Source organism: Drosophila rhopaloa, unplaced genomic scaffold (genome assembly GCF_018152115.1).
Source record: "Drosophila rhopaloa isolate 14029-0021.01 unplaced genomic scaffold, ASM1815211v1 contig_2, whole genome shotgun sequence".
Lineage (NCBI taxonomy): Eukaryota > Metazoa > Arthropoda > Insecta > Diptera > Drosophilidae > Drosophila > Drosophila rhopaloa.
The window spans coordinates 16,432,973-16,458,868 of record NW_025335083.1 but is presented as its reverse complement, the minus strand read 5'-3'; the positions used below and the strand labels follow the sequence as shown (position 1 = coordinate 16,458,868).

The 25,896-nt window shown below is 40.8% G+C and overlaps 9 protein-coding genes across 14 annotated transcripts; 5 read left to right on the top strand and 4 right to left on the bottom strand.

Annotated features, from left to right (window-relative positions):
• Positions 1-400: 400 nt before the first annotated feature.
• Positions 401-5,406, bottom strand: LOC108042378 (ER degradation-enhancing alpha-mannosidase-like protein 3). 3 transcript variants are annotated; one of them, XM_044460132.1, is made up of 8 exons: positions 4,969-5,406; positions 4,508-4,902; positions 3,960-4,106; positions 3,087-3,906; positions 2,625-3,018; positions 1,810-2,081; positions 1,541-1,639; positions 401-1,476 (listed from the first exon to the last, which is right to left on the bottom strand). In XM_044460132.1, the coding sequence occupies exons 2-8, from the start codon at positions 4,663-4,665 to the stop codon at positions 955-957; spliced, it is 2,412 nt and encodes an 803-aa protein (XP_044316067.1). In that variant the 5' UTR covers positions 4,666-4,902; positions 4,969-5,406; the 3' UTR covers positions 401-954. The 3 variants fall into 3 exon arrangements, with proteins under 3 accessions (XP_044316067.1, XP_044316066.1, XP_044316068.1); XM_044460131.1 differs by having other exon boundaries at positions 4,508-4,884; XM_044460133.1 differs by having other exon boundaries at positions 1,837-2,081; positions 4,508-4,884.
• Positions 5,407-7,065: 1,659 nt separating this feature from the next.
• Positions 7,066-13,757, bottom strand: LOC108044727 (plasmanylethanolamine desaturase). Of its 3 annotated transcripts, none has more exons than XM_017123834.2 (6): positions 13,674-13,757; positions 10,372-10,603; positions 8,651-8,862; positions 8,377-8,595; positions 8,153-8,322; positions 7,066-8,094 (listed from the first exon to the last, which is right to left on the bottom strand). In XM_017123834.2, the coding sequence occupies exons 2-6, from the start codon at positions 10,598-10,600 to the stop codon at positions 8,004-8,006; spliced, it is 921 nt and encodes a 306-aa protein (XP_016979323.1). In that variant the 5' UTR covers positions 10,601-10,603; positions 13,674-13,757; the 3' UTR covers positions 7,066-8,003. The 3 variants fall into 3 exon arrangements, with proteins under 3 accessions (XP_016979323.1, XP_016979322.1, XP_016979320.1); XM_017123833.2 differs by lacking the exon at positions 13,674-13,757 and adding an exon at positions 13,177-13,549; XM_017123831.2 differs by lacking the exon at positions 13,674-13,757 and adding an exon at positions 10,886-11,326.
• A 266-nt stretch (positions 13,758-14,023) lies between these two features.
• LOC108044729 (28S ribosomal protein S18b, mitochondrial) lies at positions 14,024-14,900 on the top strand. Its single transcript, XM_017123836.2, has 2 exons — positions 14,024-14,397; positions 14,483-14,900. Exons 1-2 carry the CDS (start codon positions 14,120-14,122, stop codon positions 14,811-14,813), a joined length of 609 nt encoding a protein of 202 aa, XP_016979325.1. The 5' UTR covers positions 14,024-14,119; the 3' UTR covers positions 14,814-14,900.
• Positions 14,901-15,073: 173 nt separating this feature from the next.
• Positions 15,074-16,901, top strand: LOC108044728 (fibrinogen-like protein 1). The gene is made up of 2 exons (XM_017123835.2): positions 15,074-16,636; positions 16,717-16,901. The coding sequence occupies exons 1-2, from the start codon at positions 15,366-15,368 to the stop codon at positions 16,856-16,858; spliced, it is 1,413 nt and encodes a 470-aa protein (XP_016979324.2). The 5' UTR covers positions 15,074-15,365; the 3' UTR covers positions 16,859-16,901.
• Positions 16,902-17,686: 785 nt separating this feature from the next.
• Positions 17,687-19,312, top strand: LOC108044726 (fibrinogen-like protein 1). Its single transcript, XM_017123830.2, has 2 exons — positions 17,687-18,978; positions 19,043-19,312. Exons 1-2 carry the CDS (start codon positions 17,744-17,746, stop codon positions 19,182-19,184), a joined length of 1,377 nt encoding a protein of 458 aa, XP_016979319.2. The 5' UTR covers positions 17,687-17,743; the 3' UTR covers positions 19,185-19,312.
• Positions 19,309-21,436, bottom strand: LOC108044725 (protein nessun dorma). Its single transcript, XM_017123829.2, has 3 exons — positions 21,226-21,436; positions 19,647-21,147; positions 19,309-19,585 (listed from the first exon to the last, which is right to left on the bottom strand). Exons 1-3 carry the CDS (start codon positions 21,368-21,370, stop codon positions 19,423-19,425), a joined length of 1,809 nt encoding a protein of 602 aa, XP_016979318.2. The 5' UTR covers positions 21,371-21,436; the 3' UTR covers positions 19,309-19,422.
• A 323-nt stretch (positions 21,437-21,759) lies between these two features.
• Positions 21,760-22,476, top strand: LOC108044732 (transcription initiation factor TFIID subunit 13). Its single transcript, XM_017123838.2, has 3 exons — positions 21,760-21,872; positions 21,931-22,273; positions 22,328-22,476. Exons 1-3 carry the CDS (start codon positions 21,828-21,830, stop codon positions 22,348-22,350), a joined length of 411 nt encoding a protein of 136 aa, XP_016979327.1. The 5' UTR covers positions 21,760-21,827; the 3' UTR covers positions 22,351-22,476.
• LOC108044730 (pyridine nucleotide-disulfide oxidoreductase domain-containing protein 1) lies at positions 22,418-23,947 on the bottom strand. The gene has a single exon (XM_017123837.1). The coding sequence runs from the start codon at positions 23,881-23,883 to the stop codon at positions 22,462-22,464; it is 1,422 nt and encodes a 473-aa protein (XP_016979326.1). The 5' UTR covers positions 23,884-23,947; the 3' UTR covers positions 22,418-22,461.
• A 367-nt stretch (positions 23,948-24,314) lies between these two features.
• On the top strand, positions 24,315-25,815 carry LOC108044723 (PI-PLC X domain-containing protein 2). Of its 2 annotated transcripts, none has more exons than XM_017123826.2 (2): positions 24,315-24,471; positions 24,530-25,815. In XM_017123826.2, the coding sequence occupies exons 1-2, from the start codon at positions 24,396-24,398 to the stop codon at positions 25,405-25,407; spliced, it is 954 nt and encodes a 317-aa protein (XP_016979315.2). In that variant the 5' UTR covers positions 24,315-24,395; the 3' UTR covers positions 25,408-25,815. The 2 variants fall into 2 exon arrangements, with proteins under 2 accessions (XP_016979315.2, XP_016979316.2); XM_017123827.2 differs by having other exon boundaries at positions 24,358-24,471; positions 24,525-25,815.
• The last annotated feature ends 81 nt before the right edge of the window (positions 25,816-25,896 follow it).

The window sequence follows — 25,896 nt, the reverse complement described above, 5'->3', positions numbered from 1 at the left end:
GGACGAAGGATATTCCATTCTTCGCGGTATATGGAGGACGCGTAGGACTCATTATTGTGATAAAGTGGATTCATTCAAGAAAAAAAAGGTCGTCAAAAAGGTAACAGAGACAAAGTCAGCGAAAGAAGAAACAATGAGATTTAAGGAGGGTGTAACTTATTACACCTTCGAATGCAGAATCCTCACAGACGAGGCCTGTCTAGAGCAACCCGAGCCATAATTCTTATGGCAATTCGAGGCTATAAATAATTTTCAAACGTTTACTTTGAATTTAAATTCCTCCGATTTATTCCTACTCTACATTAATTATATTTGTGATATTTCCCCGCTTTACAGTGTTTTTAGTAAAGTCTTCACTAAACGTTATAACATCGCCGTTTAATTTTATAAAAGAATATTGTTTCGTGCTTTTCATTATTTTTCATATATTTTAGACTGTTTATTTTTGTATAAGAACTAAACAATTTTAACTACACGTTTGTCGATCAATCTCCTGACTCGCTACATTATTAACTAATTTTTCTTAAAATTAATTATTAATTAGTGTTTTATTGCTGCTATGATCTAATGTTTTATGTACACAAGTTTTACTTACACGAAAGAGTAAAATCCGTCTAAAAAATTGTGAGGTGGACCAAATATACAATTAGAATGAACGCGAATGCGGATATCAGATGCTATTCGGTTATCATATTGCCACTAGGAAGCCATCGCTAACCTGAGAACCAACCACGAAATGCAAATATCCCTATACTGAAGAGTTCAAAAACTCGCGGCCTTAATTCGTGCTTACATGTCTAGTAAAGTACAAGAATTTCAAATTTAGTTGCGATCGCTTACTGTACAATTTACGAATATAGAAAATATATCTCTATTTTGGCGATAACATTTCAAGACGGTAAGTAGCCCTAAAACAATAGTTAACGCTGAGGGCGGTCCAACAGCAGCAGTCCACTACAACTCTTTTTCCGGCTTCTGTGTTACCGTCGCGGTTTGATTTTGCCGCTGAGCCTTGGCCAATTGCCATCGTTTAAACTCCACCATCTGCATAACGCGGACGCGCAGCGGTTGCTTCCGTCGCTGCATCACGGCTGACAGTTTGCCGAACTCCACGCTGTACATGAAGACGACCGGAATGAGCACGTCGTCCTTGCCGTCGCCGGACATGGCGAACATCGGCTGCGTCTCGCCGGAAGAGCCCGGTACATTATCACAGACAATCAGCGCCGCTGCCCCCACCTTTTGGGCCAACCGTGCTTTATTCACGAACGTGCAGTCACCGCGCTCGGCAACTAGCACCTTGCCCTTCGCCTCCTCGGCATTCTCCAGCAGCTCTTCGCAGGCGCGACGCGGTTTGGCCAGCACCAAATCTCCCTGAACGAACTGGTCGCCGATTAGCTCCGGGCTAAAGTGCGAAGGCCCGGCCATTAGGGCGATCCAGTCCTGAGCCTTCTCATCAGTGGCGTAGGCCACGGCCTGTAAATTTAAAACAATATATGTTAATTATTATTTCACCATTTTTACTCTAGGATCTACGAACTTGCAATTGCGCCAGCTGATTTATGCTCTGCATCTTGGTCAGCTCTAACATCTCCTGCATGAACTGCAGTCCCATTTCGCCCTCCTCGTGGCTTTTGGCCTGAATAAAAGCAAACACATGGAATATTGTGGAATTTGGTATGATGATGATGGTAGGGAAAAGGAATGTGAAGGGCGAAAGATCCAGGAAATTTGTAGTGCAAAGATGCCCACCCATTGTGTCAAACGAAATGCAAACGAAACCAAAAAGCGGAACAGAAAAAAACTTACATTATAAAAACTATGGAAAAGTCGCACCTTGCCTTGGCTTCGGTCGCCTACCGAAACCATGGTAATGCCCATGTCGTAAACAGCTCGCAGATGATCTGCATTGCTTGCCTGAAAATCCAGGGCGCTGAGTCGCTTTCCGGCTGTGGTGCGCGGGCAGGAGCCCGTAATGAAGTTGCGCAGCGGTTTGCGTACTTTTTCAGGAAAAAGCTTATTTGAACTTGGGCAGGTGCGCATGAAGTCGAGTACGTTGTGTTCGTCGGACTGCCGAAAGCCTACAAAAAGAAGGAATTAATTAAATGTTACAACAAGCTAGCCATATTATATTTTTTCTATATTATTTTGCTTCCAACTAAAAAATCCTTGGAATGTAATATATTAAATTATTTACCAAAGAATTCGAAACTTTATGGCGAAAATAAGTTTTTAGCAATTATTCAATTGTTTTATTCAATTGTTTTAAAAAAATGTTTCCCCGAGAATAAAAAAAAATATTTTGTATCTTTACTCTTTAGGGAATATGCCTTATCAATCCAAAACTTTACAGATTAAAATGATTTGATTAGAAATTCTTTTACTTTGTGACGCAAATAAGCTTTTATCAATTGTTCAAATTCTCCAAGGGCTCTTTAAGACTTATGGCAAATTGAATGATAAGAAAAACGTTTTTAACGCGGCAAAGGTTTTAAAAAACAATTTAACACAATAGTATTTTAATATTTTCCTTCTTTCCCTCTTATTTAGCCGACGAAAGGTTTATGTTTTTGTTAATACGAATAAAACTAAGCCCTCTTTGAACGTTTTGTTTAAATACTTACTAAACGTGGAGTTCCCTAGTTGGGCAATAGACAGGGGCAGCAGGTGAGCTTCGGTCGTGAAGACAAACTCATCGACGTTGATGATTAGATCCTGGGGATCGGAGAACAACAAGAAGAGGTACTTGATTGTCTCGGAGAGCACGAACGAGTCCATCCGATCCTCGTGCTTGCCAGTCCGTACATCATTGACGGCTGCATAGCCACAAGATACCTTGGCGTACTGCTGGAGTGTTTTCAGAGCCCGCTTGCCCACCTGCAGATAGTGATGATCACCAGTGGCGCGGTACAGGAAGTATGTGGACTCGATGAATTCCGGCCGCAGGGGGTGCTGACCCCAATGTATTTGGAAGTCTACGGTAAAAGCCTCTGGAATGAAGGTGTGCATCTGCATAACCTGAAAGATAATGTAAAATATTTGTGTAAATCAAAATGATCTGTGGCTCTGCAAAGGATGAATCATACCTGGTAAAGCATTTCGTGTGTCTGCACTGCCGGTTTCAGGTCACCGGAAAGCACTTGAAGACCCGGCCAGAATGCCAGCAGCGAGTCCATGAAGTTCTTTGATTTGGCGTGGGGCCTGTGCATTAGCACGTCCAGCAGCATGGGGCCTTCGCTGACGTATTTCATCACGGCGTTGTAGTGACGGTTGAAGCGGGCTAGGTACTTGTCGTCGCCCAGTAAGACGTAAGACTTGAACAAGTACTCGTAGTAGCTATCAATGCCCGCTCCGACGCCGGAGTCCCTACGCACCCAGTCGCCAGAATGGACATTAAGTACTGTGCCCATTAGGTCAGAACCCCGATGCCGTAGCTTCCACAGTGCGTCCATGGCAGCGTGGGCTCGCACCTCAAAGATAGGATCACCGGTGAGCCGCGACAGAGCTGCGAACTCTAGCAGTATGGTTCCTGCGCATGCCGTACAAGTCTCTCGTGATTTCTTTAACTGTGGATCCTTCATGCCCAGACGGAGATTGACCCGTGCATGCGGTATGCCCGTAGACGTGTTGAACGCAGGCAGTAATCGATAGCCCAGTTCGCGTGACATTTCCAGTAGCTCGCCCTTATACCAGTGCATCGTGTCCGCATGCTTTTGCAGATACTCCGCAAGGATGTGGGCCGACAGCAAGCCGCCAACCATTCGAATGTTCGTTTCGAACACGGACACGATAATGTCGCTGTCAAACTGAACGTCGCGGATAACCAGCTTAACCGCGTGCTCAAACTCGGTGAAATCTCCCAGCAGCACTAGGGTGTCCAATGTGTCCACCAGAGTCATGGAGAAGCTGTAAAAATAATGTTAACACTCCCGCCTAAATACGAATTGATTTTAACTCACTTTCCGAGGATATCGTCCATGTCGCCACGCGATGGCGTCACTCCGCGATAGCGTCCCTTACAGGAGAGCGGCATCAGCTCATCAGCCGGATAGGCATTCTCCATGTAGGCGTGATATGCATGGTAGAACATATCACGGGCCTCTTCCCTAAAATCAGATAAAATACCCTAGTTTAACTCATTCTTAATGGTATAAAGACTAGTACACTTTAATATTACAGTTACGTTTGCATTTTAAAGAAACTAAACTATCATAACTTGAATTTTCATATTTTCATATTTATTTATTTAAGGACATTTATATTTATTCTTCATATTACACTCGTATTTTACTTAATTTTCGTTGATTTTAATAAGATGACTTTGAAACGGCCATATCTTAATTTATATGCATTTATAATTAAAACAAGTTATGCAAATTCAACCTGCATATGTCATATATTTGTTATTTTTAATTTAATTGTAATTATCGGATTGAAAACAGGCCTAAGAAACACACAAGAGACCTGATCAGAAATTGTGTATACACTTGAATACAGCTAGATTTACCTGAGTTCAGCCCGCTCCTTGTGGGACATGTTCTGTGTGGGCATGGTGGTTTCCGTGCTTAGGACACAGGCCACCAGGATGACCAGGGCCACCAGAATGGAGAGAATCTGCCGGTGGCCAGAAGCAAGGGATGCGGGTGAGGCGGAGGCGGTGGACATGGTGCTGGCTATCTGGAGACTACCGATGATTTTGGTGGATCACTTTGTCTTTCGGTTTCGGCCGCCAGACTTGCCGCTCGAGTCGTTGTGACGTTGACCTTCACTTTGAACGTGTGCTGTTGAAACTATGTATTTCGACGTTTCTCTTGGCCGCTTCTTTGTTGACTCCGCTTTGGGCCCGTGGTTCGCTTGATTTAGCTTTTAAATCAGCGAATGCAGCTTAATTGAAACAGCCAACTAATTAGCTCACAATTTTACCAATAATTTCGTTTTGAGTAAGATAGTCATCCGAAATATGCTTACCCTTGCGCGAAATGTCGACCTAAATTGTTAAATTCACCCGGGTTTTACGGTTGGTGGTACTTGTAGTACTAGATGGGTGGTCTCTGGAGAACACTCAGGCGCACTGGTTCTGCGTCACCTGCACTTGCATCCTCCCGACACACATTTTGTGCCTATTTATAATCTCGTTTGTCGTTTTTCCGCCCCAATAACAAAACACCACGACTGCAAAGCGAACGTCAGAAGGTTACTGCACGGCACTAGTTCTCTGCCAGTCGATCGGCGGGGCATTACGCGTCTATATTCTATATCCAGCTAGGCCTGGTGCTGCTCCGCCTGCCCGTGGAGTGCTCTGCTGGCAATTATCAGATCGCTTATCAATGCCGAAGTAGTTTCCCTAATTTTTATCACGAAAAAACCACTTGCCCGCAACTTAAGTGTGACCGGCTGTGCAGTTGACGGATGAGAGTGGCCGTATTATTTTCAACTTAATGAATTTTGGTATATGCGTGAAACTAGCGGCGTTGGCGGAACGGTGCAATTTGGAACATGAGGGCTGTTTTTATTTTTTGATTTTCTCGCTATTTAGGCACTGAATCGAAAACTTTTAAGTGTAGAAATATTAAAAAAAAAGAAAATTCTAACTATATATGTAAGAGTTCGACTCCCCCCACACTTTGAAGAATATTTCAACCCACAGAGCGTGTTCCAAGTTGCACGCTTTTCTTAAACTCAAAATTTTATAAAAATCGTATCCACAGTTTTTGAGAAAATCGCTTAACAGTGGGCAAGCGTCTGAATCAGCTTATACAAAAAAGGACTTAAAAATTGAATAATAAATAAAGTTTTTCACACGGGCAATATGCCGTGTATATAGGCCTGTGTAGGGATGCTTAGGTGATGTTTCTGAAAAATTCGATAAAAATTGTATCCACAGTTTTTGAGAAAATCGCTTTGCAGTTTGGAAAGCTTAAATGGATATAAAAGTGCCGCCCACTCTATTACATGAACCAATTCGTTAGCCATGGCATGAACCATAGAGATGCAGAAAACATCGCCTTTCCTATGTTTTAACAGGCAAACATCGATGCAAACGATCCAAGTAATGTCCGTTTCGGAAAAGCTAACTGATAAAACTGACCTGGTTACGAGATGCATCCGAATGGATTGTCCAAGTCAAGGTCCAACTGGCATTTCCCTGCAGTTCTACTGGTTGGATGATAATTCAGAGGCGTATGGACGGATCACAGGATTTCAATCGAAACATTATTTCTGTTACCGCCTATTTTGTATTTATTTACCAAGTTTTTGCTTATTAAAGGGAAAACTGAGTTAATTGTCAATATGTTTTCGCCAACGATTTCCTCCTCCAGAAGTCGCTGATGCGAGCGTTGAGCTAGGAGTTGATCGGATACGCTAAAAACTCGCACATTTCTCGCGAAATTGTTAAAGGTGCAGTTACCAAGCAAGTTTTCGTTGTTGTATCTGGAGCTCAACATATTATATTATGGTTACCACTGCAGTTCGCTGAATTGTTTAAGAACCAGGATCGTTTTCGTGCTCTTTTCGCCCAGAGCCATGCCATCTGCCAAGATTCCCAACATACATCAGTCGAATTTGCAAAAAAACAGAAAAGGTATCTCAAGTGGAGCCCAAAATATCGCAGCATCATTGAGCGACTATGGCAATAATACCTAAATTAGTTATTATTTAATTAAACTGTTATTTTTTATTAGTAAAGAAATTGGGTTTAGAGAACTAAGTTGGATTAGGGAAAACTCTTCCTAAAACGCGAATTATATTGTACTTTCTCTGAACTGTTACAGACTATTACTGAATTTATTTTGCTTTAAAAATTTAAGAAAGGAAAGACAACAGGAGAACCACAAATGATAATTAAAACGGATCAGAAAACCTTATTTTAAAAAATACTTTTCTGGACTTGTAGTCAAACAAACTAAAAAGTTCAAAGGTAAGTTCATAACTATTAGCATTTTATTCTCTTGGCCAAAATTGCACATAAAATTTTTTTGAAGTGTAAGAAAGAACAATTTAAATATAATTTAATAAATTTAACTATTTGGAAAAAAATGTATAAATAAAAATAACAAAATTGAATTGGGTTTAATTAGCATTAAATTTTTTATTCAGATCACAATTAATATTGCTGTCTTAGAACTACTGTGTTGGGCATCAACACATCAAATGTTACAAGCAACTAGTCCTCTTCAAGGTTCGACTTAGAGTATTAGAAATTCTTAAGCTGCTAGTGAAATTCTTGGAAAATGTGTTGCACATAACAAACTTCTTTAAAAATAAATTATAAAAATTGGTCTTTTACAAAAGATTTAACAATTGCCACTAAAAGTGTGCATACTAATATCTGTATCCGTTTTTCCATAAATTTTTCAATAGTATCATATACATATAAAAAATTTTAAGGCAAAATTTGTAAGTCACGTTCTTGATTGCATACAGCGCCTAGTTAAATTGTATTTTGTATATATTTATATATAGTTGTAAATAAATTAGTTCATTTTATAGCCATCGAAAAGCAGCGATGATGAAATGTATTAAAAATGTCTTTTTGTTCGGAGCTGGTACAAAAATCAGTTGCTCTTTAAGCTTATGTATCAAGTAATTAACTTTGTTTAGTGTAAAAATGTTTAAAAAGTTATCCGACAAGCCAGTGCTCGTTATTCAGTAATTTGTTTCATTTATTATTTAGGTATACGTAAGGCTCACTCGTATTACGATTAATCTGTGGCGAGATCAATGACTGCATATATTTTTATGCGCTCTAATGTGCGATTTGTGCAGGTGTGTATAATAAATATAAAAAACACTAACTTAAACTATAATAATCAACTATTTAAAACAAACATGCAACTAAGAACTATGCCATTGCTCAGTTAACTTTACAAGTAATCTGCTCTCATTTAAAGCTACTTCGTTGTGCAAAACATTTCGATTATATGGTAACAGTTGAAGATGACTTTCAACAAGATAAGGCTGCTTGGTCCAAGTTTCCTATATACAGTCGATGGGCAGCAAACCTATGTAAGTTTCTTGGCCCATTTCATGTCGTCATCGCGGGGCTTTAGGCCAGTAAAATGCTCAATAATAAGCTCGAATGTTGACCAGAATCTATTGGGACATAATGAATGTTGAGCCAAATTTAAATAATTTCCATTTTAGGGCAAACCTAATGCGTTCCAGTGGCCAATTAAGCCATCCGGTGGTGATGCAAAAGTACGTCTCATGCGGTGCCACATGATGGATGCGATGGTGCTTGCGTGGCAGGATAATGTGACAGCTCTGGAGTAACAGAACCCACCTCGGCAGTCCCCAATAGGTATGCGACCATTTATGTATCTAAATTGAATTGGCTTGAAACCATATTTAAATCAAAATAAATTAAATCCTTACCTGATTGGTCATGGCCACAAATATGGAGCAAAGAAACACATAGGCTATCCAGCCGAAATGTTGCTGAATCTCGCTCGGTGATCTAATGTAAAAAAAGTGCGCCAAATATCCGAGGATTGGAATACCAACCATAAAATTGTCGCCGTTTGTCTCAATGAAATCGTGGCGCGTTATCGATGTGGGATCCAGATGATGCTCTCGAAACGGGCGCAGAAAATTCTGAAAAATGTATATTATAGTCTTAAATAGATTCGATTTTCGATTTACTGCTCACTTTTCCAATCATGGGAGATTCCACTGATCCCCATGTATCTGCCGCCCAATGCACCAAACCGGAGGCAAAATCAGCCGTAATAATACCACACAAGGCAGACAGGAATGCCGCACTTATCCTTTCCAAGCGGAGATGCCTCACAATCAAGACCAAGTTGATGATCATCAGGCCAATGCAGGTGTATACGCATATGATTTCCTGAGCGCGCTTTCCTGTTAAGTAATAGTTTGTTAAGATTCCAAGCAAATAAAAAGAAAGACTCTTTCAGTTGTATCCTATATAATCAAAACTGGGTGTAGAAGTAAAACGTTAAGGTGGGACTTAAATTAATCTAATTTAAAACCATAGTCACTGAGACCAAATTTACAAAATGATCTAAGGTATTCATGAATTTTATTATAAAAAAAATTTAGTTCGTTTTAAATTTTCATAGAAAAACATAGCCAGATATTAGTCAATTTTGAATTTTTAAACTAGCAATACAAAAGTTTTGCCATTTGGGTAATATCAAGTATTAAATAATATATTTAGATTTATATGCTTAAAGACGATTTTCCGATAAATTTGTAGACCGTTGTTAGTTATGGCAGCGATATGAAAATATAGTAATCTGATTTTCATAAAATTAAAAACGTAATTCTGGAGTTGTTAAATATTATTCTATTTCTGAGTATAAATAAATTTTTTAAATTTATTATACCCTTGCAGAGGGTATTATAATTTCAGTCAAAAGTTTGCAACGCAGTGAAGGAGACATTTCCGACCCTATAAAGTATATATATTCTTGATCAGCATCACCAGGAGAGTCGATCTAGCCATGTCCGTCTGTCCGTCCGTCTGTCCGTCCGTTTCTACGCAAACTAGTCCCTCAGTTTTAAAGCTATCTGCTCGAAACTTTCCCAAAAGTTGTCTTTCTATTGCAGGTAGTATACAAGTCGGAACGAGCCGGATCGGGCGACTATATCATATAGCTGCCATATAACTGAACGATCGGAAAAGCCATAACTTTGGTGTTTTTAAAGATAAGAAGTTGGGACTTTCTATGGGTTTTATTTTTGGCCAATCAATCCGACATACCGAATTTCATAAGGATCGGCTGACTATATCTTATAGCTGCCATATAACTGATTGATCGGAAGTGCCATAACTTTGGTGTTTGTAAAGTTAAGAAGTTGGGATTTTCTATGGGTTTTATTTTTGGCCAATCAATCCGACATACCAAATTTCATAAGGATCGGCCGACTATATCTTATAGCTGCCATATAACTGAACGATTGGAAATGCCATAACTTTGGTGTTTTTAAAGTTAGGAAGTTGGGATTTTTTATGAGTATTAAGAATGCATCATATGAATAATTTTGGAGAATATAATTTACAGAGTATTCTGCAAGGGTATATCAACTTCGGCTCCGCCCGAAGTTAGCTTTCCTTTCTTGTTTTTCTACTTATTCCTATTGGTCGTTGCAAACTATAGACTAAAATTACAATACCCTAGTATAGACTATTGAATGAATTAAGCAACAGCTCAATAAATTTACATTTAAATTTAATTATAAGGCTTTGTTTGACTGACTAAAAATGCTAATAATAGCCTTCCTTGACTAGTAATTATTTTATATACACATATAGCTAAAGAATACATTTTCTGATATTGACAACTGAGGTAAAAAATCAAATAATATTTTTTTTTTTTGCGTATTGTAGTGTGGGAATTTATTCACCTGGACTGTATAACGAAGCCAGTTCCTGGGCCCCTTTATTTTGCGGTCCCCAGCGCGGAGAAGTTGTCGTCGCGGTATTAGATGCTGATGTGGCGCCAGTGGTGACCTTCAGTACCTCCTCGGGCTTATCCGATTCCTGGTCCTTCGTGGTGGCGGGCGCTGAGTTTCCATTGGGGTCATCCTCGTACATGGAGTTGGCCAGAATATCCTTATCGCTCTTGGCTGTCATCGTCTGAGGGTTGAGTAGAAGAAAAGCTGGAGTCTCAAAACTGGTCAAATAAACAACTTGAAGGACTTGATGACGGTTCCTGACTGATTGACAATGCAATGCCTGAATTCAATGTCAGGCGACCGATTCGATTGCCTGTGAACTCGGGCATCTGGATCAATTGGTCCCCTCTACATAATTAACGATTGCGAGGCCAACCAGGTGGGTTGGTACATTTATAAAATATATATTTAAATGATTATTTTTTAACAAGTTGAGAAAAACAAGCGTAACCAAAGGACGTACCGTCGCGTAGCTCCAACCAATGACCTCTGGACAGGGATCCCCACCATGTTGCGGCGTTGATGTCATTACCACCAGCTGCACCGACTGCCCTTCTTCCCGAACCCACTCGACCATTCGACGGGTCACGCAATATTTTGGACTTACGACTGGTCTGTGGGGACCCAGAAGCTAACTCTACCGAATGAGTTGAGTTGTCAGTGGCGGAGGCGCGGTCTAGAGGTGCCTTAATTAGGCAAATTGGTATTTAAATTGTTGTGAACGCTATCTCTTTTCGGGGTAGGTTGGAAAACGCAAGGGGCAAAAGGATTATATTTTTAGCAGCTTATTTGTTTCTTTGTTATTCGGTTCTTTATATTCGATGGGTTACTCCTTGGTGATAAATGAGCTTTATCACGAAATGTGGGCGCGAAAACTGTATAACAAAGTCTCGTTTGAGCTTAAAACAAATGCAGAATAATGTTATTCATGGTAAACCGCAATGATATTGGCACCCTTGCCTTTTATACCGAAAGGTATACCAATCTAAAGGTATCAACATTTTGATAAGGACTATCAAAGACAGTCTATATTGTTGGTAATAAATGCATAACATCCATAAACCTAACCCCCATTATATATTTCCAGAATAAACAATAATTTAAGTAATTTGGACTTCTCAAATTCAATGAAAATCAACATTTCATTAATTGCAGTAGATTTTTTTATCAATTAAGGATACCAAAAACCAATAGGGAATACAAATGGGCAAATGCGTTCGCAATTACACTAATTAGTCCATTCGACTTTGGAAATATTACACAAATTAACTGTTCCGAAGTTCTATGGGCGATCTGTCATTAGGGGAACTAATGGTGAAAGCACATTAATCAAAACTGGCAACAACCTATTGATAAAGCACCACCAAAGGGCCCGGACGAAAACACGCGTGGGCACACATAAAGCCACTAAAGTTACCGAACCCAGGAGTCTCGAAGGACACGCCAGAAAGGACCCATAATCTGACGTCCCCTGGCAAACGCAAACATTTCCGTGTGACGTGCACCGGGCAGGATAAACAAAAGACGGACGGAATGAACACCAGTAGAGTCCTGATTCAAATTTCAAAAATAAATGCGAACTGTTGGAGTTGTGGGCGCAAATGGGGCAATTCCGGATACTGGGTGGTGGGCATTGGGTAGTGGGGAGTAGTAAACCGAGAAACCCAAATGAATGTGAGAATGTCGACAACTAAATTCTTTGGCGCCGACTTGAATGACGCCCACGCCTGTCCTGGATACTCTGCATTCAGTGGGTATGATCTGTAGATCATCCACTTAAATCTATTAATCTAAAGTCCACGAAAATAATCAAAGACTTTTAAAAGCATTTGTACGGATAAACAGTTACTACCTTTATTTTTGTAACAACAATTAAAAACCCATAATACTACCCCAAATAATATTATGTCGATGAATACATGCTAAAAATACCTAATATGATAATTGTTCTATAAGCACCTTCTTTATTTCTCTTTTGGTTTCTCCTATTTTATAGAATTATTTAATACAAAATTTTAAAGTGCGCATCGTGTCATTTTATGTGTAATTATGTTTACTAATTTTAAAGGATTGCCAAATGGGAAAGCTTATCACGACATTAAGAAGTCTGACATAAATAAGTTTAAAATAAGAAAATGGAATAAAGTTGGTTAAAGCATTAGAAGTATAAGCATTATTCTATAACTCGAAGCATTGTCAAATGAATGATATATTATACATTTATTGTTACTTATTAATAATTCAGTATTATTTTATATATCTAAATTAGGAAAAATATTTATATTTATATTAAATTTAACACAACTAGAGAGAATTTCAACCTTCGAGTTGCATACCTAACTAATTATTTGTTTGCTCGCGAAAGGCATAAAAAAGGGGGGCGCACAGCCAACAGGTATTAATTTGGCACAAAGTTACCACGATTTTGGTGGTGGCGCCGTAGGAAAATAGCAATTTATTACACGAAATGCGCGAAGACACTCCAAAAATGGAAAAGTTTTTTTCGTGGGCCGGGCATTTTCGAGCAGAAAGATTTCAGAAAAAGGGTTCATGTACACCCTTTTCATGTTTTTTCTTTGGTGACAAAACTATCAGCTTTTGATCGGTTGCCAAATGCGCTCTCGTTTTATTTTAAATATTTGCAGTTGGCAAAGCGGTATTTATAGCACTGTTTATTGTTGCGGCGACTTTTTGCAATTGATAAGAAATTCTCAGTGCGGCTCTATTTATAAAGGCAAGCGAAAATTGACTCACCTTTGTCGCAGGTGTTATTGTTGTTACTCCGAAGTTCATGTATTTCTTGCAACAATTAAAACTAAATGACCGTCTGCCAAGTATTGATTAGAACCAAAAAACTTATGCACGCAAGAGATTTTGGTGAGCTATTACTAACTTTGAATAACAGCGAACCTAGGCGTCGGCGTCCTCTATTTTTTTTTTATAACGGTATTCAAACGTAAATAAATGCCTTTTTTTAGTATGCACGTGATTAAAGGCTGCCCCACCGCACACACACACGCGTACGCACACCGCGCACTCTCCCACACACACACACGAGCGCAGTAAGAGTACCGCTACTTTGCACCAGTAAATTCCGAAAGAAACTAAACTAACGGCGGAAACGAATCGTACGTCGCAGCCATTTTCATTCATGCCCCGATTTTGCATGTGTGTCGGAGCGAGTGTGAGTGCCTGTTTGTGGGTGTCTCTCTTTACCGTTACGTTAGTTTTGACCATGTTGCAACACTCACGGTTTATTTCAGCGGTTCCAAGCGCCAAAGTTTGTAGTTCCAAAGTCCTTTCGAGGGTAAAAATGTTTAGTATTGACAGTTAAACGAGTGCAAATGCTGATTGGTTGTTTTGGATCTGGTTCCGAACATAAATAAAAAGGTGCCTAAGTAAAATATAAAATTATTATTATTTATTAATATTTGTCGCGATAAAAAAAATGATTTACTCAAACCTACCCGCTTGTTTGGATAGGATCTAGAAAGCATTAACCGTATCCTGATTACCTAAGTAATGAATTCGAATACCACTAGAAGTTATCTTCCATCCCTGAATATATCGATAACAAACATCGGTATTTGGGCAGCGTTGCCAGGCTGTTGGAAATCAGCTGATCCACCGGCTGCACGCAATTTGTTACGTCGTCTCCTGCGTTTTTTGGAAAACAAATTGCGATTTTTCAATTAAAATGTTGCCCATTGCACGCGGAATTTATGGTGGCCTAGTCAACATAACTCGGAATAGTCGAGGAGCTCTTCACACGGCCAGTGCATTCCGCTGCAAGGCGGAGACTTCCACTGCGGATGCGGAATCCCCTGAAGCCGATGGCGAGGATAACTCCAGCAGCTCCGCACCAGATCCTAAGGATCGCAGCAAGGTTATCCCCGTAGAGACATCGATGCGGTACCTAAAGAGCGCCGCCTACAAACAAACCTATGGCGAGGACTTTGTTTGGACACAATATCGGTAGGTCCAATAAAAGCCACTTATATCAGGAGGGAAGTCATCCAAATTCGCCATATTTTCTGACCATTCCCACACTCCCTTTCAGGCGCAACCACAAGGGCATGTATGCGCCACGCAAAACCCGCAAGACGTGCATCCGCCAGAACCGTATATCCACCGGGAATCCATGCCCCATTTGCCGGGATGAATACCTGGTGTTGGATTACCGCAACACGGAACTCCTTGAGCAGTTCATCTCGCCCCATAGCGGAGACGTGCTCAGCTACTCAAAGACGGGCCTGTGCCAGAAGACCCATTTGCGTCTAATGGTGGCCGTGCAGCAGGCTCGCGATTCCGGATACCTGACCTACGATGTGCCTTTCAGGGAGTACGATTACAGCGAGTACTACGGCCAGGAACAGAAGCAGAAAGCGTAAACACTAATTGAGTACATATGTATGTAAATGGTCTTGTTGTTTATTAAATGAGTGAAAAGAAATTATAGTAAATTAAGTAAAAGTGCCTATTGATTGATGTATTACAGAATAACAGCACCACCCAAAACCTAAGCTAGAGTTTTTTTATGTTTATAATGAGTAATTTGATCAGTTTTGAGAAATTCGAAGATTTGCCGAGTCGGATTGGTAAGGGATATCTTGATGATTTCCCCGCTTAGCATTAATTCCTTTTCAAATAAATTCAAAATATAAAAAATAATGTCTTTCTTAAAAAAAAATTGTTTTTGGTTGCTGGGCCCACAGCAAAAGCCAAAAAAGAAGTTCTGACCCATGACCTACCTTGGAGATTGTGGTTCATTATAAACATATTTTTCATTATAAACATAAAGTCACCGATTTGTCCCAAAATTTTAATAACGCGATAAGAAATTTGCGCAATCATTAAATTTAATTATTCAATTTATACATTGCATCTGTTTATAATTTTTAGTTCAGTCTTGAATCAATTGTGAATCATTTCACTTGTGCAGAATGAAGTCGGTTGCTTTAGTGCTGTTTTTGTCATATTTGCTTTTAGAGGAGTCAAATTTTTCAATTGCAGACTCTGTTGAGAATTATCAACAACAAACTAAAACTCAAGAAAGCGACAATCAGTGCAATTCGTATTGTTTCATTGTTTTCAAGCCCTTTCTCGATCATTTAACTGAGTTAAAACAAGCAGCCAATAGCAGCGATGAACTAAGAGAAAAAATAACTACATTGGAACTCTCTAACAAGGACTTTCAGATCCAGTTATCAAATGCCGAAGGTCTAGACAAGAACAGTAAATTACTAATTAATTTTAAAGATGAACAAATTAAGGAGATAAGTAAACAACTCAAGGACAAGGATGAACAAATTAAGGAGATAAGTAAACAACTTAAGGACAAGGATGAACAAATAAGGGAGATGAATCAACAACATGAAGTCAAAGATGATAAGATTAAAAACCAATCTGATCTGCTCAAGAACAAAGAAGAAACTATTTTAAACTTGCAGAGCCAGCTTGCAATCGGTAAAATACAAATCGAAAATAAAGATAATCTAATTCATATAAAAGAAGATCAAATTAAAGACAAAACTGATCATATAAAAAAACAAGAATATTTCATACAACAAAAGGAACAACAAATAAAGGAAAAAGATGAAAATATAAACATTAAAATTACTCAAATCAATGACCAAAGTGCGGAAAATATGAAAAAAGCTAAACAAATCTATGAGTTAACGAACCAAGTAACTGAGAAAACTTACCTGCTTTCGACATGTAGTGAATTTGACCAATGTCCCAGTGAAGGTCCAACTGGCATTTACAACATGAAAATGCGCGGAATAAATGCCTTTAAAGTTCCCTGCAATTCAACTGGTTGGATGACAATTCAGAGGCGTATGGACGGATCACAGGATTTCAATCGAAACTGGGTTGATTATAAAAACGGATTTGGGGACGTTAAACGAGAGTTCTTTATCGGACTCGAAAAGTTGCATCTCATGACGGAGGCACAACCATACGAACTTTACATCACTCTTAGGGATATAAATGGAACCAGCCGCTACGCAAAGTACGATAATTTCAAAGTTGGGAGTGAGATGGAGGGATATGAGCTGACAACGATAGGGAAATATTCTGGTACAGCAGGTGACTCCCTAAAATACCACGAGAAATCAAAGTTCAGTACACATGATCGGGATAATGACTTTCACGGTGGAAACTGCGCAAAGAGTCACAATGGAGGTTGGTGGTTTAACAAATGTGCTTACAGGTATGTATATATGTATATGTATATATTATATTTAACAATCACTTTTTGAATTTGTTAATTCAAAACTTTAAAATTTGCAGTTCGCTCAATGGAAATTATTATAAAAATGGTAAGAAGGAAGGCCAAGGAAAATACGGAATTGTGTGGGGCGATTGGAAAAAATTTGACTACACAATTTCGCTTATTTTTGTTGAAATGATGATTAGACCCAAATCCAATTGAGCTAGAAAAGTTGCACCATACTGAAGCAGAGACTTTTAACAAATTTAAGCCAGATCAAAATTACAAAGAGATTATAAATAAATCCTGAAATTCATCAAGCCACTCGATCTATTATTTCGGTTACCGCCTATTTTTTATTTTTTTTTATCAAGTTGTTGCTTATTAAAGGGAAAACTGAGTTAATTTTAATATGCATATGACACCCCTAGACCATTTGAATGTTCTCCTTGTTTTCGCCAACAAGTTCCTCCTCCAGAAGTCGCTGATGCGAGCGTTGAGCCAGAAGTTAATCGGATTCGCCAAGCATATTTTCATCGTTGTATCTGGTTGAAAAAGTAAAACAGTGTATAATATTTTGGTTACCGCTGCAGTTCGGTGAATTGTTTAAGAACCAGGTTCGTTTCCGTCCTCTTTTCGCCCCGGCCCAAGCCGAAGATTTCCAGCTAACAGCCGTCGAAGCTGCATTAGCTTATCTTCAGATTCAGCAAGTGATGATCCACACATCCGGAAGCGTATAGGCCAACTGCACCTGCGTTTCAGGATGGACCAGCGACTGGGTCAGCTTCAGCAGATCCAGCTGCTGCTGCAGTTTCCCCGGTACGATAACCAGATGGACAATGGAAGCCCGCTCCACCATGGAATCCTCTGATTGTTTGGTTCTCCCTTATTAACAGCGAAGCCGCTTATATCTGCTCGACTGGAGCTCACTTTATATAGAATATTTTATTTATGTAACATCTCACACATTGAAACGCTTTATAATTTTTCAATCTATTTGTTATCACTAAAATATTAAAGTATATATACATATGTATAAAAAGCAAAAAAACTTTTGAACTCAGTTTAGTCTTGGGTAGATTGTGAAACATTTACTTGTTCAACAGAATGAAGTCGAGTGCTTTAGTGCTGTTTTTGTCATATTTGCTTTTGGTAGAGCCAACTTTTTCAGTTGCAGATCCTGTTAAGGATCAACAAGAAATTAAAAATCAAGACAGCGAAGATCAGTGCAATTCATATTGTTTTTTAATTTTCAAACCCGTTCTCGACCATTTCGTTGAGTTAAAACAAGCAGCCAACACCAGCAATGAACTAAAGGAAAAAATAAATACGTTGGAACTCTCTAACAAGGACTTGCAGATCCAGCTATCAAATGCCGAAGGTCTAGACAAGAACAGTAAATTACTTATTAATTTTAAAGATGAACAAATTAAGCAGATAAGTAAACAACTTAAGGACAAGGATGAACAAATAAGGGAGATGAACCAACAACATAAAGTCAAAGATGATAAGATTAATAACCAATCTGATCTGCTCAAGAACAAAGAAGAAACTATTTCAAACTTGCAGAGCCAGCTTGCAATCGCTAAAATACAAATCGAAAATAAAGATAATCTAATTCATATAAAAGAAGATCAAATTAAAGACAAAAGTGAAGAGATTAAAAACAAAGAAGAACTCATACAACTAAAGGAACAACAAATAAAGGACAAAGATAAAAATATAAATAATAAAATTACTCAAATCAATGACCAAAGTGCCGACAATATGAACAAAGCTAAACAAATCGATGAGTTAACGAACCAAATAAAGTCCATCTCGGAAAAGCTAACTGAGAAAACTGACCTGGTTTCGAGGTGCAGCCGAATGGATTGTCCAAGTGAAGGTCCAACTGGCATTTACAACATGGTAATACGCGGAATAAATGCCTTTGAAGTTCCCTGCAATTCAACTGGTTGGATGACAATTCAGAGGCGTATGGACGGATCAGAGAACTTCAACCGAAACTGGGATGATTATAAAAAAGGATTTGGGGACGTTAAACGAGAGTTCTTTATCGGGCTCGAAAAGTTGCATCTCATGACGGAGGCACAACCATACGAACTTTACATCAACCTAAGGGATATAAATGGAACGAGCCGCTACGCAAAGTACGATAATTTCAAAGTTGGGAGTGAGATGGAGGGATATGAGCTGACAACGATAGGGAAATATTCTGGTACAGCAGGTGACTCCCTAAAATACCATGAAAATTCAATGTTCAGCACACAGGATCGGGATAATGATTCTCACTGCGCAAGGAGTCACAATGGAGGTTGGTGGTTTAAAACATGTTTTCAAAGGTATACATATATAAATTTAAAAATACTTATTTGAATTGTTAAATCAAAACATTTAAATTTGCAGCTCACTCAATGGAAAATATTATAAGGACGGTAAAAAACCATACCAAGAAAGTTACGGAATTACTTGGGGTACTTGGAAAGAATACGACTACACAATCTCCCTTACGTTTGTTGAAATGATGATACGGCCTAAATCCATTTGAGTTAGACAAGTTTCATTATAGTGAAGCAGAGACTTTTTACAAGTTTAAGCCAGAACAAAAAAAATACAAATTTAAAAAAAAAAACCTTTTCTAAATTTGCAAAAAATAAAAGAAACTACAGAAATTTATTAAGCCACTTGATCTATTATTTCGGTTACCGCCTATTTTATATTTATTTATCAAGTTGGTGCTTATTAAAGGGAAAACTAAGTTAATTGTTAATATGCATATGACACCCCTAGACCATTTGAATGTTCTCCTTGTTTTCGCCAACGAGTTCCTCCTCCAGAAGTCGCTGATGCGAGCGTTGAGCCAGGAGTTGATCGGATTCGCTAAAAACTCGCACATTTCTCGCGCAATGGTTAAAGGTGCAATTACCAAGCAAATTTTCATTATTATATCTGGGTAAGAAAAGTAAAGAAGTTTTAAAGATTGAAGCTCAACATATAATATTATGGTTACCGCTGCAGTTCGCTGAATTGTTTAAGAACTAGGTTCTTTTCCGTCCTCCTTTCGCCCAGGGCCAAGCCATCTGCCAAGATTCCCAACTTACATCCGTCGAAGCTGCACTTGCTTCCCTGTAGATTCAAGGATGCCGTTTTCTCCAGCAGTTCCAGTCCTGTCTTACAGTTTTTTAACTGAACACTGCCCAGCTCGGCACTGGATCTGGGACGCAACGAAATACCCACGGCAAAGTCCTCAATAAGGCAGCTTTTGAGTTCCACGCTGGCGCCTGGCATGCAGACGATACCCTCCTGGGTACTAGAGTTGCCATCGCCCATCAGACGACATCCTTGCATTGTCAAGGTGCCATTGCGCAGCAGAATTCCTCGACGGACATGACGGCAGTTTAAGACCAGTTGCGACAGGGTATAGTCGCCATCAATTACCAGCAGGGTGCTGTCCTCATCACTGGAGGACACCACAGGTAGCTTAAAGAGGTCTGGAACCGGAGTGAGTATAGCTTCCGGCTGGACCAGGCCACTTAGACTGCCATTGTCGTTAAGGTGCTCCAAGAACTTGATCGTGTGCTCGCCCGGCGAGAGGAGTATATGATCGTTGCTCTGGCAGATGCTGAGCACATCCTGCAGCGTATTGGCCAACTGCACCTGCGTTTCAGGAGGGACCAGCGACTGGGCCAGCTTCAGCAGATCCAGCTGCTGCTGCAGTTTCCCCGGCACGGTAACCACATGGCTAATGGGAGCCCGCTCCACCAGGAGATCCTCCGATTGTTTGGTTGTCCCTGACGAGCTGCGAAGTCGCTTCAAGCTGTTCGACTGCAGCTCACTGTATGCCCTCCTCATCTCAGGGTTTTCAAGGATCTCGAACTCGCTCCTGATGATGGCCATGCGCAGGTGCAGGCACATCAGATCCGTCACTGGTAGACTGGACGCATTGAGACTGCCATTGGCATTACCTGATTTGGCCTGTTTCCTGGCCGGCTCCGTCGCATTGTCATTTAGTTCGACGGCCTCGTCATCACTCTCGGCATCGCTGAGATCCAGTTCCAGGTAGTCCAAGCGCTGCTGGATGTAACTTGCTTCGGTCAGAAGGGTGCGCATGTGCACGGCTAGTGGTCGGGGTAGCCGATTCTTGCTGAGATCGCAGACCAGCTGAATACGAGCCTGCAGATGCTGCTGCACCCAGTCGCGATCATCATCGTAGTCCTTGTCCCAAGGCATCCACACATGTGTATAGAAGAACCTCAGCCGATCGATACAGTCCGCTGTGGTGTCTACATTGAGGGCGGAGTTCTCCTGCTCCACCGTAGGCCACAGCTCCACCAGGGACACCTCGTTGCTCTCCGGCAGGTGGACATCGCTGTCCTGCACGGCGGTGACCACAAAGACCGCTTTTAACTCCTCGAAGATCGCCTGTTCCACGTAACCGTAAACTATGGTGGGATAACGCAGTTTCAGATCCTCGCAAATAACTCGCGGTATTTTCCAAATCGCCTGCCATCCTTTGGTATATATAAATATAATATAAAGTGTAAGAAATTGGTTCGTCTTTGTCTTTTGCATCAGTGTGGGTGGCTTACCTGCAGGCTCAATCTGCAGTTCTACGTAGGATTTCCACTCGGATCGCACTTGGGAGGCGGGCATCACGGCTCCCTCCCACTTAAGTACCGCCTCCGCTTCCTTCAGGCGCTCCAGAAAGGATTTCTCAAAGGTAAACACTTCCATTTTCGCAGATTTGGGGGACAAGTTTAAAGGCGTTTAAAGATATTTGAAATGCGTGTGCAGACTGACGGCTTCGATAACGATATATCGGGAGGAATTATCGCATAGTGCAACCATTCGATAAAAATGTTTAGCTATTTTTTCAACAGAATCCTGCTTTAAATTATTACTCTGTTTTTTTTAATCTGAACACGCAAATCCAGAAAGAAATATGGTTTCCCTGTAAGTCAAGACGTTTTTGCTTATATATTATAATTAAAAAAACACTTTAACCTTTTAACAATATAACATAGTTTTAGATTTTATTGTTAGCTCCTGTTAGCTAGATTTAGCTATTAGCTACTTTTCTGAATGGACTGCTGGCAGCACTACTGCAAGTATCGATACCAACATATGTTTATGGTAATCATTCAAAGCGGTGTTTTTCGTGTAAACAACATTTAGTAAAAATTAAAGGAAAATGGCCTCAAATAATATGCCGGAGGAGAGTTTTGAAGGCGGTGATGTAAGAAAGTAGAAAAAATATATGTCCAAGTTCCCGATCATTTGTTTTTTTCCTTTAGTTTAACTTTGATGACGATGCGGATGATGACCAGTTTGTGTCCACGAATTCGGGACGAAAGCGACTTTTCAGCAAGGAGCTGCGTTGCATGATGTTTGGTTTTGGAGACGATAAAAATCCGTACACCGAAACCGTAGATCTGCTGGAGGATCTGGTCATAGAATATATAGCGGAGACCACACACCGGGCTATGGAAATCGGGCGAACAGGTCGTGTTCAAGTGGAGGACATTATCTTCCTGGTTCGCAAGGATCAACGCAAATACGCCAGGGTCAAGGACTTGCTGACAATGAACGAGGAGCTCAAAAAGGCGCGCAAGGCCTTCGATGAGATCAAGTATGTGGGTGAGTATTGGCACAGATCCCCTAAGATCTAGATATTACACCTTTATTTTCCAGGCACCGAGGGCAAGCTGAAATGACAGCGGCTCAAAAAAGCACCGCCAAATCCAGGAACAAGCCAATCCTAGTAGTAAGCTTCAGCAAACGAACTGTTCTAAATGTTTTAATACTTTAAGCTAGCCCTTAATAAACTAATCAAAATAGTCTTCGATGTCTATGTCGGGATTGAGTATATCATCGCCGTAGGGCTCCAAATCAATGCCGTTTAGGATGAGGTTCTCGCAGGTTTCGGCAAGATCGGTGTCACCGATGAGGATAGCACCTCGCAGTCTGCCATTCTGCAGCACAAATTTAATGTACTCCTTATTGCGAGTGCAGCGCACCAAGATTTCGTAGTTCCTGTCCAGGTCCTGGCCATTGAAGCGCCCCAGCAAGACGACAGGATAGCCAAATAGCTTGGTAACGTGGCCAAAGAGCTCGAAGCAAAAGTCCTGGTACACGGTTTCATCCTCACTAGCGGCTGCCATACTCCTGCCCGCCATGGAGCCCATTTGCCGGGCCTGAGTCCACAGGCGCATCTGGAACCAGTGCATCGCCGGTGACCAGCTGGCCGTGCATACATCACCGGCAGCATAAACATCCTTAAGATTGGTACGCATCATTTCATCCACGGAAATGCCACCATCCTCGGAAAACTTCAATGGGCAATCGCAGGTGTACTCGTGCCGCGGCAGGACACCCGTGGCGGAAACGATGAAATCACAGGTAAGCTGCTCGGAGCTCCCGTCCTCGTGGCTTAACTGGATTTTAAGGCCTGCTTCCTCGGCAAGTTCCTTATAGGACTCTATGTGAGATTTGTAGTAGATCTTTGGCAGGCGTTTATCTTGCTTTCCAGCTGCCCCACTCAAATCGAAGGTGCGGTGCCAGTCCGGACCCAAAGCGGCTCCATGTTTGATATCCTGCTCCTTGGACAGTAGTTCACCATAACGCATTCGTTTAATAGCCGTTACCGGAGAGGAATCCTTTGTATCCACTTCATTTCTGGCCAGCTGAAAGAACTCCGCTGCTCCCGGATCTACAAAGGTTGCCGATATGTGTGCATCTTTCACCACCCAATGGACATTGACATCCTTTAGCTCGTAGGCTAACTCACTGGCAATGCCTCCATTTCCAAGGATCATAACATCCTTGGCTGCCGCCAATCTCCGCTGCAGTTCAAGCACAGAGTCTGTGTCCCGAATGCCAATAATGCGGGGTTCTACTGCTTCACCAGAACTGAATAGTTTGGGTGCTCCGCCAGTACACAAGCAGATATAGCGATACTTGACCACCACACCCTTTCTAGTGCGGATCCAGTGCTCAATGCTGTTGATGTGATCCAGTTGGTCCACCAGCGTTTCGATAGTGGCCCCCATTTCGGAGACATCCTGTTCCCGCACATCGAATTTGTGGAGATAACGAGCCACCGGCACTAGATTCGTGACACTCTTAACAATGCTTGATTCCGTGAGCAGGAGGACGGAGGCAGTGGGTCGGCAGATGGCCAAGGACTCGGCGCAGCTGACGCCAGCGATGCCGCCACCGACCACCAGGAATTCGCAATCCCGCGGCATCGTCAGGTAAAAATAATAATGTGGGTAAATCACGAAATAGGGAAGCTGATTCACTAACGGCAGTCTGAACAGCTGATATCAAAACAATACAGTAAAACCTGAGTGTTAAAGTTTGGTTGAATAAAAAAGATTTAACATATTGTTTTGATATTATACAAATTATTATATTTGTATTATATAAATATAAATTTATTTTAACATATTTAGTTCCGACTACAATTTAAACATTCTTCTTATTTTACTGTGAAGAAGTGAACTAAGCTATAAAGGTTCGGCAGTACTTTATTTTTATTTTAAAGCATTCATTTTTGGCGGGGCTCAATCAGCTGTTTTTGTTTACTTGGGGGCCAATAAATACTAGCAATGTACGCAGCCCTACCAAAAATACTAAAACCCCCTTTGAGAGCCCCTGGATTATTTATGGTGAGCCGTAGTATCAACACAACTTTAACGGTTTGTCGCGGTGATTTTATTATAAGTGCCTACGACATTAACAAGGAATATACCACACCATGTCCAGGGAGCATTGGATGCGGGATCTACCCGCGGAATTGCGTGGTCTTTCGATCATTAATTTGGCCATTCCAGGTATGGATGAGATCACCCCACAATTGGAATTAATTAAAGCGTCGCCAATCTAGTATAGGTTCCCACAACTCGATGACTTATGGCATAAATAGTAAGTCCAAACTATCGCCAGATGCGGAAACATCCGTGAAACGATGGCATCGCTTCTTTCCCTGCTTCGTGCGACGCTGGAGCAAGACCCAATCCTCCGGGACATTAGAGCAACTGCAACTGGGAGTGCGGTACTTTGATCTGAGGATAGCTCAGAAGGATGACAAGTTCTACTACTGCCACGGCCTGTTTGCTATGGAGATTTTTGAGCCCCTCTTGGAAATTCGCCATTTTGTGGACTCCCATCCCGAGGAGGTGGTCATTCTGGATATGCAGCACTTTTACGCCTTGACAGTGACTCATCACCAGCAATTGCACAAGGATCTGATACAGTTCTTCGGCCATCGTCTGTACTCCACTGCAGATGGTTCTCTCAATGATTGCACCTTGAATAGATGTTTGGAGATGCAACGTAACTTGGTAATCATCTATAGGAGGTGCCCCATTCCGCTGCCCCTGAGATTCTGGCCCAGTTATTCTTGGCCCACACCGTGGCCGAATAAAGCGAGTGTCAAGAAGCTGCAATCCTTCCTAGAGGACTCGTTGCTGTCGCGACAACCACAGCAGGGATATGTCTCTCAGTGCCTCATCACGCCAACAGGTCGCTATATTGCCCTTCGGGTCTTCTTCACCCTAAAGAGTACAGCCAAGCGGGTGGACAAGAAGCTGCAGCCCTGGATTCAGGAGCAGATCCCGGGTCCCTTCGAGCCGACTGAGGAGCCCAAAGTCAATGTTTTCCTTGCCGATTTCGTAAACCTCAAGGAGGGACAGTTCTGCCACTGGGTACTGGAACTCAACACAAAGTTGCAGGAGCGAATGGCTGATCCGGACCAGAAATCTACTTGAAAATGGGCCGAGGGAGGGTCCATGGATTGGTTTCTTGACCTTGAAGTCAAGTAGCAAGAGCGAAGAACCTGAATCAGGATATGGAGTTAGATATATCAGATCGCAGCCAATTTTTTGTTTTTTTAAACCCATTTATTTTGAAAGAACTCAGTTTTTTACGCACGAGTATGTGGATACTAAAATCAAATATTTAATATGAAGAGCAAACTATATCTCAAAGATATATCTTTTGATACAAATTGAAAAATCGTGATAAACTTTTGTAGAGGCAATTGGTATATAAACCGGTTATATTGAAGATAAATTTACCTCAAATGTCTATAAAAAACAACCATGTACAAATATTTTTCAAAATGTAATTTAAGTTAACAGTGATTTATTTAAAAGCTAATGCCGGATAAGATGCTTTGCCTTTAAAAAGTAATGTAAAATGTTTATAGCCTTGTAAATCATTGCGCAAACCAGTTATCCCTGTTGGTGCTATCAATA

Excerpts from the sequence above, each read along its gene's own strand:
- LOC108044728 (XM_017123835.2), top strand. The coding sequence starts at position 15,366 with ATGAAGTCGGTTGCTTTAGTGCTGTTTTTGTCATATTTGCTTTTAGAG. Across the intron at positions 16,637-16,716 it reads TTTAACAAATGTGCTTACAG|TTCGCTCAATGGAAATTATT; the intron begins GTATGTATATAT and ends TAAAATTTGCAG.
- LOC108044729 (XM_017123836.2), top strand. The coding sequence starts at position 14,120 with ATGTTGCCCATTGCACGCGGAATTTATGGTGGCCTAGTCAACATAACT. Across the intron at positions 14,398-14,482 it reads TTTGTTTGGACACAATATCG|GCGCAACCACAAGGGCATGT; the intron begins GTAGGTCCAATA and ends ACTCCCTTTCAG.
- LOC108044723 (XM_017123826.2), top strand. The coding sequence starts at position 24,396 with ATGTCCAGGGAGCATTGGATGCGGGATCTACCCGCGGAATTGCGTGGT. Across the intron at positions 24,472-24,529 it reads CATTAATTTGGCCATTCCAG|GTTCCCACAACTCGATGACT; the intron begins GTATGGATGAGA and ends AATCTAGTATAG.
- LOC108044727 (XM_017123831.2), bottom strand. The coding sequence starts at position 10,999 with ATGGTCGAGTGGGTTCGGGAAGAAGGGCAGTCGGTGCAGCTGGTGGTA. Across the intron at positions 10,604-10,885 it reads TTGGTTGGAGCTACGCGACG|ACGATGACAGCCAAGAGCGA; the intron begins GTACGTCCTTTG and ends CTCAACCCTCAG. Across the intron at positions 8,095-8,152 it reads TGGCCACTGGAACGCATTAG|ATTCTGGTCAACATTCGAGC; the intron begins GTTTGCCCTAAA and ends ATGTCCCAATAG.
- LOC108044732 (XM_017123838.2), top strand. The coding sequence starts at position 21,828 with ATGGCCTCAAATAATATGCCGGAGGAGAGTTTTGAAGGCGGTGAT. Across the intron at positions 21,873-21,930 it reads AGAGTTTTGAAGGCGGTGAT|TTTAACTTTGATGACGATGC; the intron begins GTAAGAAAGTAG and ends TTTTTCCTTTAG. Across the intron at positions 22,274-22,327 it reads CGATGAGATCAAGTATGTGG|GCACCGAGGGCAAGCTGAAA; the intron begins GTGAGTATTGGC and ends TTTATTTTCCAG.
- LOC108044725 (XM_017123829.2), bottom strand. The coding sequence starts at position 21,370 with ATGGAAGTGTTTACCTTTGAGAAATCCTTTCTGGAGCGCCTGAAGGAA. Across the intron at positions 21,148-21,225 it reads ACTGCAGATTGAGCCTGCAG|GATGGCAGGCGATTTGGAAA; the intron begins GTAAGCCACCCA and ends TATATACCAAAG. Across the intron at positions 19,586-19,646 it reads CAATTCAGCGAACTGCAGCG|ATATAATAATGAAAATTTGC; the intron begins GTAACCATAATA and ends TTTCTTACCCAG.
- LOC108044726 (XM_017123830.2), top strand. The coding sequence starts at position 17,744 with ATGAAGTCGAGTGCTTTAGTGCTGTTTTTGTCATATTTGCTTTTGGTA. Across the intron at positions 18,979-19,042 it reads TTTAAAACATGTTTTCAAAG|CTCACTCAATGGAAAATATT; the intron begins GTATACATATAT and ends TTAAATTTGCAG.
- LOC108042378 (XM_044460132.1), bottom strand. The coding sequence starts at position 4,665 with ATGTCCACCGCCTCCGCCTCACCCGCATCCCTTGCTTCTGGCCACCGG. Across the intron at positions 3,907-3,959 it reads ATGGACGATATCCTCGGAAA|CTTCTCCATGACTCTGGTGG; the intron begins GTGAGTTAAAAT and ends TTATTTTTACAG. Across the intron at positions 2,082-2,624 it reads ACTAGGGAACTCCACGTTTA|GCTTTCGGCAGTCCGACGAA; the intron begins GTAAGTATTTAA and ends TTCTTTTTGTAG.
- LOC108044730 (XM_017123837.1), bottom strand. The coding sequence starts at position 23,883 with ATGCCGCGGGATTGCGAATTCCTGGTGGTCGGTGGCGGCATCGCTGGC.